We start from the raw sequence: 9,723 nt of genomic DNA, 5'->3' as shown, positions 1-9,723 counted from the left end.
CCCAGGCAGAGAGCTGGGGCTAATGTGGGACTCGGTGTGTTTCCCTTCTCTTGTGGTGTCCAGTGCTTGGAAACAGCTGCCTCATATAATTTTTCTGTTTTACAGCGGTGTGGAGTGCAGCCCTAGTTATTCTGTTATGGCTGTACAGAAGTCTAGGCATAAGTAGTTGGTAAAAGCATCCAGGTGATTGTAATAGGCTTCCATTTGCTCCCATGGAGATCCCTGACTAAAAATTAAGGTCCTAGAAAAGCAAGAGTCACTCCATTGTTATTTGTAGCACATGACTGATTTGGGGCCAGTAAGTAGTCTTCCGATTACAACTTTAGCTTTCTAGATAGATCCACTTATAAAGAGATCTATTTCTCATTATAAATTAACAAATTGATATTTTTGTTTTCTCTATCAGGCTCTAGTATAAGATGTTTCCTTGACAGTCAGAGTCACTCTTGGTGCACTACTCTTGGTGTACTAATGAATAAAACAAAACCTGGGCCACAGTGACTCCACCAAGGTCAACACCACACTGTGCTGCCAGCCTGGTCTCTCCATCTGGAACCATGACGTGATTAGCTAAACTGGCCACATGCCTCACCACCACCTTATATTTTTATTTTAAGAAAAGTTGTGTTACAGAGTCCTGAGATGATGACCAGGTTCATTATTGCTGAAATTTAGGAAGTCTTTACATAGTTACTTACAATATAGAATTGGTCTAGTTATCATATTTTTTCACCAGAATTCATTTCCCTAAGAACTGACAGTTGGCTGAAAGACTGTAGTTTTGATTTTTTTTTAAAGTGACCTGCATATTGCATAAGCATATATTGCAACTTATATATTATTTTGTTCAAATAAGCTGCCAAATTAAGCAAAGATTGATAGTACTTGTGAATAACTCTGTGACCTTGGTGGTATCTGAATGAATAAAAATAGTTCATAGTGGCATTAGACAAGAAAATTCAAATGTGAACCCTGATTAGTTTACAAACCCTCCTCTGAACTTCAGACCTCTAGAGCCTCACTCAATTCACTGGATTTAAATTACCTGGGTACATGTCCATCTCTCCAATACCCAGGCACACTCTGAGGTCAGAGACTGTGTCGCATTCCTATTACTCCTGGCACAGTGACGGGGATGTCTCCTGCGTTCCATCAAGTGTACAAAATGAAGCAGTAAATGTTCCACATTAAATGTGATTTGCCCTGGGCTGATCAAGATACAAAGAAAAACAGAGGGTGATCCATGTGCATGAGACACTCACAAGGGGAGGTGATTGCATCTGCATAATTTGTGTGATTGTCATTGAAAATACACGCTTTGCAAGATGCTCTCCGGCAATTTTCACGTTAGATGTGTACAGTATGTCATGTCTCTCCCTTGCTTTTTATTATCTTCCTGAGACACCGACTGAGACCGTACAATCGGAAGACAGCATGTGGTCACGGTGGAGTGAGGTAAGGACCCAGCTCTGTTATTCCTCACAGTTATATGACGTGGGCTTCTCTTTCATTCTCTATAAACATGATTTATTCATCATTAAAATGGTGGTTGTATTATTTAGTTTACCTTTCTCCTAGGGTTGTTGTCAAAATCAAATTAAATAATATGTGAAAGGGCCTTGTAAACTGTACACCACTGTAAATATTAGATTTATGAAGTCACCATTTTATGGAGACAGCTGACGCGGAATTTCAAGAAACTGTTTGTCCTCAGGGGAAGACAGTGGCAGCCCTTGGTATCCTAAGTTATTCCAGGCAGTCAGTTCATGGTAGTTAGGGATAAAATCCACAGATTTAAAAATATCAATGTTAACATATATCAGAAAGTAGAATTATCTTTATTCATAAAGGATTAAATATGTTAGAGAATCACAAAATAGACATCTCCATATAAAATAACTAAAATGTGGTATGTGTATAGATGTCAAAAAATTTTATAAATATAAAAAATGTGTTGCTGCCAATTGGAATGAATCATTGTCTCAAAGAGAGTAGCAGTTTTAAAGTCTTGTAGTTGATAACCTATTTCCCATGGCAACCGAACTCAGTCTCTGGTACATTTAAGGGAGTTTGCAGTTTTGAAGTTACTATGCATGGGTAAGCACCTAATTGGAATAGAAACTGAAAGGACTTCAGAAAATCACATTTATTGAAATAAATCTAATCATGGCAGTTGACATCACTGGTGTGAACATTTTCCAGCTCAGAACAAATCTTTTCCCTACAGGAGAAGCAGGCAATTCCCATACCTGGTTGTGCTGAGTGGTCAATCCTTCAGAGAAAGCAGTATGTTTGGAGCTGTGTCATCACACTCAAATTTCTGACAGCAGGCTAAATCTACTAGATCTCACTTTCTTTAAGATAACACTCCCTGACTCCCTGCAATAGAGGCTAGGACAGAGATGGTATGTATGTCCCTCCGCCCACCTCCACTAATGTTGTTACACAATGAGAAGACTCAACTCTGCTGATCAGATAATTTTGCATTCTACAGATTTTGATATGCTGTGTTTTTATTTTCACTCAAAGTCAACATATTTTCTACTTTGCCTTGGGGTCTCCTCTTTGACCAAAGTATTCCTTAAAAATATGTACCAGGTATTTTCATAGTATTAATTTATAGCCTAATTCTGTTAGTCCTAAACATTTTGTATTATTTCAATTCTTTTGTGTTATCTGAGGTTTGTTTTATGGTTCAGAATATGGTCTATGCTGCTCAATGTTCTGTGTGCATTTGAAAAAGATGCTGTTGTTGTTGGATGGGCTGCTCTCAGTGCCAGTTAGGTCAAGGTGGTTGATACTACTGTTAGGTCTTTTATTCCCCTCCTGACTTCCTGCCTGCTTGTTCTATCGATACTGAGAGAGGAAAGTTGAAGTCTCTAGCCATAACTGTGTGTGTGTCTATTTCTCATTTTAGTTCTATCAGATTTTGCTTCACGTGATTTGAAGCTCCATTGTTAGGTACACAGATATTTAGTATTGTTATGTAATGGTCATCTTCATCCCTACTAATATTACAGGTCTGAAGCTTACTTTGTGTGACGTTGACATAGACACTCAATTTTTCTTTTGATTGGTGTTAGCATAGTACATCTTTCTACCGTTCCTTTTACTTTGAAGTTATCTGACTTTATAATTGAAGGGTTTAACTTGCATGCTTAGAAGAGATATTTTTGTAAATAAGAAAATGTCCATTATGTTTGTGATCCCAAGATTAATTTTCTTTTCTGGGGTAACTTCTTAAAGTTTGCATTTTGACTTAGCTTTTTAAAGCTATGAGAGGAAGGAAGATTGAAGAATCTAATTTGAGGTATAGGAATTGGTACCATATTAAGTCCCCATTAGTCTGCCTAATACTCTGCTAGATCCTTTGCTCTCATCACTGAGTGTGACAGGATTATTTTCCCCATCTTACTGATAGGCAATTACTTAATGACCAGAGCAGAGGCTGCTAGTGGTCCCCCATTTTCATTCTCCCCTTCTTCCACAATAATAACATAATACCTGAGTAAGGTATTAGAGTACATTTACCAATCTTTTTTAATGAAAGTTGTCTTGTACTTCTGGCCAATGAGATCCAAGCTGAAGTGTAATTCCTGGAAACTTTCCCCCAAAGAGAGCACTCTCTGGTTCTTTGCTCATTCCTTCCTCCACCCTACTACCTGCAGTGCCGATACGATGACTGTAGCACCACTGCCATACCAGACCACAAGGACAAGGGCCACAGTCTTGGGCACTAGAACAGTGAGCCATAGCATCCTGGGCCCCTATGCACTCTGTGGAGCACAATTCATACTTGCCCCTGGGTATTCCTCCTGACTTCTATATAAGAGAGAAATAAAAATCTACCTTGATTAAGCTTCCATTCTTAGGGAAGTTTGTTTTCTGTCCCTGAACCTAACCCTAATGAGTTAGTCTGGCACCAATGAACATTATAAGTGTTATATAATCACAATCTACTCCATGTTTGGACAGATCCATGCCAGCATCTGTTACGGTTTTGTGACAAAGTCATACAGAATTGGAAGAAAAGGCTATTTTATTTAACTGATTTTTTTCAATTTACTAAATTAAAAATTACAAAAATTTGGTGGTGGGGCTGAGATGCCATGGAAAACTTACATGTTGTGTGTAGAAGATTTAGACTTGGGTTAAGATTGGATTCTGTCCTACCAGTTGTATGCTCTTAGGGAAGTTACTTAATCTGTCAGGGCCTTAATTTTCTATAAAATAAAGATACCAACACCTACTTCATTGAGTTGTTAGAATAAATAAATAAAATATATGTGACAGAGCTTGCTAAGTACTAAGCACTATGTAAATATCAGGGGTTATAATTATAAAATTGCAAGAAAAGTTATATGTATAACCCGGAAAGGTAAAGTCATCGCACATACAAACTCACAATGGTGTTTGTATGTATGTGTGGGTTACTAGTTACAAATGAGAATTCACTGAAAAATCCATTCTAGTTAGTAACTTAGAAACATAAAAAAAAAAACAATTTGTGGCATATTGTCACAAACATAGATTCCTATCATATCATCACATCAAAGCTGTCAGAATCTTTTTTTTTTTTAAATATATTTTATTGATTTTACACAGAGAGGAATTGAGAGGGACAGAGAGTCAGAAACATCGATGAGAGAGAAACCAACCAGCTGCCACTGGGGATGTGCCCACAACCAAGGCACATGCCCCCTACCGGAATCGAACCCGGGACCTTTCAGTCCGCAGGCCGATGCTCTATCCACTATCCACTGAGCCAAACCGGTCCTGGCAGAATCTTTTAATATCTCTTATTTTATACTACAAAACATCTCATTTTTTACTTTATTTCAATAAGTTGACTCTAGTCAAAATGTAGATTAACCTTTTAAGTTTCTGTACAATACCCAAGAAACTCTGCCAGAATGATTGCTTTGTTCAAAATTGCTTTCTGTTTTAAAATTATTCATACTAAGTGTTATTAAGGTGTTAAATAGGGATAAGAAAGAAAAGTCCATCTTTAGTCTGACAAAAAGGTAAAAATCCAATGGACCTGGCTTGGGGTGGGAATAGCCAGAGTTCAGGTTATAACAAGTTCTAGAGAGGAAGTGGGTTAAGAGAGGGTGATGAAAGCCACGTGTGGAAGCAGACAGCAGCCTTGGGGACTGGGGCTAGTGGTAGGTAAATAAGACCAGGAGGGCAGTTGAAGGACTGAGAACTTCAAAGACGAGAGGCACTTTCACACCAAATTCAGGCAGTTGCAGCTGTGAGCAGCCCCGAGGAAGGAATAAGGCAGGAGGCGTGTACTGGAATTAGTGCTGGTCCAACTCAGGTCTGCATGTATCTCTCCACAGCACTTGTGTCTGGTTGGGAGAACCTCAGGGCCAACCAGGAGTGTTAGCCAGAGGCTCCATCTGAACTACCTATGCACTGCATATTTCTCTGTCTGGTGGAATTCATCTCATATATATTTTTAAGGCTCAGATTTTCTAATAGTTCAGTTTTGTTGGAGAGAGGATCATAAAGATCCACCTGGTGGCAATTAACAACGTGAAGCCTAAGGTCTCGAAAGGAAACCTGCTTCTAGAAAGAACATCTTATAAATCTATTTCAGCATTTACACCTATAAGAGCAACCCTTCACTTATTCAATATTTGACTTCCAAATCTAGAGAATGACTATGAAAAAATCAAGGCTCAGATTTTAAAATTTATAATTTTTTGGAAATTCTAAAATATGATAAAAAAAAATTCAAATGTTAAACCTCTTACTAGCATTTCTGCTCCTCCTTCCCTGGATGTGGTGCTGGATTCTGGCTTCCCTTCACCCCTCAACCACTTAGCTTGGGGAAGGCTTTTCCAAGCACAGATCCAGTAAGGCCAACTCCAAAGACAGGGCAAAAGCCATCATCCCTGGAGGGTGACTTAAGAATAAAGCTTTCAGGAGGATAACCAGAGATCCCTTTCTCCACAGAGGATAACAGTGTAACACACTGACAACAATTTTTAGCCACTCCACAAGGGACTCTACTCTTGGACCACAAAAATATCATCCCAAAGTACACGCTGGTATTATCTGTTTCTTGTCAGGTGTGTGTATGTGTGTGTATGTGTGTGAGAGTGAGAGAGCTAGAGATTTAATTTCCTCTATATGGCAACCCTAGATTCAAAGAGATTAAATACACCATAATCTTTTACCTTTATTGACAGAATAAATATAAAAAAGGACACTTCACATACAGATGAGTTTAGAACAAACATCAAATCCTATCAAAATGATTGGTCCACACTTTTGAGACTATATTGCAGGGAAATAATACAAGAGGAAAAAAGTAACTTGCAAGTAGTACACTAGTTCTTGCATAATAGCAAAAAGTGGTAAAACCCCAAATACTCAAATGGGAAGTGTAGTTGTGAGGGCTCTGATCAGAGTATGTCAGAGGTTAAAGTTCACTCGCCATACACATGTGTATAGACAATGACACAGCAGTATTATTATGTTAAAGGCCCCTTTGCCCTATGCATGTGTGAGGGCAATGACTCAGCAGTAGCACTATATGTACTGCCCAAGCACACCCTTATATAACCTGCTTATGTTAATACAGCACAGACATCATTAATTAGCATGAGGCCTCTTTCGTTTGAGTGAGTTTATAAGGTGCCCCTGACCAGCCAGTTGTTGGCTGCTTTGTTCATAATAAAGCATGTCCCACCTACCTGTGGCCACCCATGTATTCTTCCAATTTCCGGTGTTCAAAGGGGTCAAGTCTTTGGCTGACATACTGGACCCGACAGGAGCTTACTCTAGTTTACAAGTATGATAGAATGTTTTATAACTATTAAATGTCAAGCACAAAGAAGTTTTTTTAACCATGAAAAGATGAAGAAACACATAGTTTCTCTTTCTGTAGGTGTGCAAAATGAGCAATGCCTAAAAATGATCGTGGCACCCGTTGGTCCAGGGCACATTTACCGGGGTAGCAGGTTTCAGTATGTGCTCAATAATTATTCCTCTCCTCACTACATGCATCTACCCAAATTTTAATCATCCTGCAAGGCTCATCTCAGACAGCTGATCCTCCACAGCCTTTGGTTGTAAGCTTGAGGACATGAGTTGAGTCTTAGTCACATAATGGTACAGAGCACTGGGCCACAGCTGGCCCACATGGTGCCTTGTGCACAAAGAAAAAAGCATTTCTACATGTGGGTGGTGGCAGCCCTACGCCAGCTGGGGCGCAATGGGCTGCAGTGGGGCTGCCTTCTAGCCCCCTTTCAGAGGAATGCCCTATTGCAGGCTACCACCTACTTTTTGCAGCTTCCTCCCCTCTTCCAAGTCTGAATTTACAGCCTTTAGAAATTCCTCATTTCTATTTAGAGATAGGCTTGCCCGTCTCTTTGTCTACCATCATCTGTAAGTCAGGTTTGTAAGCTTAATACTATTTTCCTCTCGAGGGAGTACCTTGCAGGTCAAGACACTAGAATTTATGAACTTCAGTTAACACTGGGCCCATATTCCCCTGGCTTTCTACCCTCACAAATGCAGTAGCTCAGGCACTTGCTGCCTAAGTGTCTTCTGGGGCTGGATGCTGGGCTGAGTGGCCCAGGCCACAGGCTGCCAAGGCCTTCCACCCTTTCCCCCTTTTTCATTTGGCAGGCGATTTCTGCTTCTATTCTTAGCACTAATACAGAAATGAAATAAGACAAATACAAAAAACTCAATGTAATCTTTGTGTGGTTCTTGCTGCATTCAGAAGCTTCTGGGAAAGACAGAGGGAAGCTGCATTGGATTTGGCCCACCACATCCAGCTGGGTCAGGGTGCACACCCCCAGATCCAAAGCTTGGCCACAGGGGTGCAGACATCTCTCTGGGGAGGGATTCACCCTAGAGTGAAAGATAACCCCCTCTGTTTTTGGGTGGAAGGTACTGCTAACCTAATACCTTGTTTCCCCGAAAATAAGACGGTGTCTTATATCAATTTTTTCTCCCAAAGTTGCGCTAGGTCTTATTTTCAGGGGATGTCTTATCTTTCCATGCGCTACGTCTTATTTTCGGAGGATGTCTTATTTTCGGGGAAACACAGTAGTTCTGAGTCACCTTTACAGGCTGGAGGAAAAGGTGCTGGATGGCTGGGCTGCTCTGTCCCTCTGCTCCCAAAGGGGAACACCCTGCATGCATGGGCTGTTCCAGGACTACACTGGGTGGAGGACAAATGCTCATTGGGAAGAGAAGAATGGGGAATAGACTACATTTATCTCACTTTTGCTGACTGCTTCTTGGGGGAAAAGAATAGCAGGTTCTCAAAAGAGAAATGGGATCAAGAAAGAGAAGATGGAAAATACTTGGTCTGATCTTTGGCTTCAAGTGAAAGCCCCAGGGTCTGGGGACCGTCCTGTCAGTTGTGAGGTCTCTCATGGTTCAGACTGAACAACACCATCCTATCGGCAGACCAGGAGTTTCAGCATTTAATCCGCCCAAATTTGTGTCACTGATCTAGTGCTCTATCAGAGAGTACTTGTGGCAGGGCAGGCAGCCGCGGAGCACTTGCATCTTTCAGAGCGCCTCATGAAACCCACCACAGCTGGGCTGTGCTCTTGGCGCTCTGCCTGCCCGGGGGGCCTACATGGAGGGCTTCCTGTCACAGCACAAGCAGATGGATGGATGGGCTGCCATCTGCAAGGAGCAGAGTCAGGGACCTGATTAGCTCCACCATGAACTGTTGGGAAGCTGTCTTTATAACCAGAGACGTAAAAAGTATGGCTCCCTGCAGGGCTGCAACAGCCCACTGTCGTGCTGGTGAGACACTTCATTTGTCTAGGCAGCTTTGCTGGGCTTATTACATGAGGCATAATCGCTTTTGTTATACATTCTCAGGTATCAGGAAGCAATACTCTGCCCGCTCCTCATTTTCAATGCCTTACTTACCAACTTCATCCCTGATGTTTGCAAGTTCGATTGACAGCTCTTTTTCTTTCACAAGGGCACTTTCATTCTGAAAAAACAAAATGGACACTGAAAGTCCCCTAGTTTTATGCTAGATAAGCACTTCCTCATGTTTAATTAATGAATCATATTAAGCAAATATTTATAAGCCTAAAACTTAAGGAGAAAATTTTCTCATTATGTAAGCATATAAAAATATACAAAGCCAAGTCTTATTCATTTGGATCATGTTCAAAATGTAAATCTTGCAATATAATATTAATGAAATCCCTGGTTGTGCTTTTCTCCATATTGCTCTTGTATAGATCACCCTTCAATACTTTTTGCATCTCTATGTCTTTCACATTAATCTATTGTTATGTATTATTATACATTGTTAATTATCACTATTATGATATTTTTTTACTATGAAAACATGCACATCGTATTTCTCTGAGGAGCAAATTCTTATTTTACTAACTGCCTTCTTAAACTTGCCCTTTCATCCAAAGATGCACGGTCAGCTCCCTAATGAATAATGAGCAAAACACATAACATAAAACATTTCTCTTTGTAATTAGAGCAACAATAAAATATAAAGCTCCAGAGTTGGTTGTATGTGTGTATGTGTGTTGAATTCTGTATCAATAGAATGAATAAGAAGAAATCTTTCACTTGAAGTATCAAATAATATAAAGTATATAATTTCTAACTAAATAACTGCTAAGCTGGTTGCAAATCAATACATTTTATGACAAAAAAGAGAAGTAGTTGAAGCAATGTTGAACATATAATCTTCATTGTTGAATTACCATA

At 40.0% G+C, this 9,723-nt stretch overlaps 1 protein-coding gene across 5 annotated transcripts in view; it reads right to left on the bottom strand.

Annotated features, from left to right (window-relative positions):
• MTUS2 (microtubule associated scaffold protein 2) overlaps positions 1 to 9,723 on the bottom strand; it is a 467,760-nt gene that overhangs the window by 44,784 nt on the left and 413,253 nt on the right. For all 5 annotated transcript variants that reach the window (XM_045588480.1, XM_045588479.1, XM_045588478.1 and 2 more), the window contains one exon: positions 8,911 to 8,977. In XM_045588480.1, coding sequence (XP_045444436.1) covers positions 8,911 to 8,977 — 67 coding nt within the window. The remainder of the gene's footprint in view (positions 1 to 8,910; positions 8,978 to 9,723) is intronic.

Source organism: Pipistrellus kuhlii, unplaced genomic scaffold (assembly GCF_014108245.1).
Source record: "Pipistrellus kuhlii isolate mPipKuh1 unplaced genomic scaffold, mPipKuh1.p scaffold_m20_p_3, whole genome shotgun sequence".
Classification (NCBI taxonomy): Eukaryota; Metazoa; Chordata; class Mammalia; order Chiroptera; family Vespertilionidae; genus Pipistrellus; species Pipistrellus kuhlii.
This window is presented reverse-complemented; position numbering and strand designations above follow the sequence as displayed.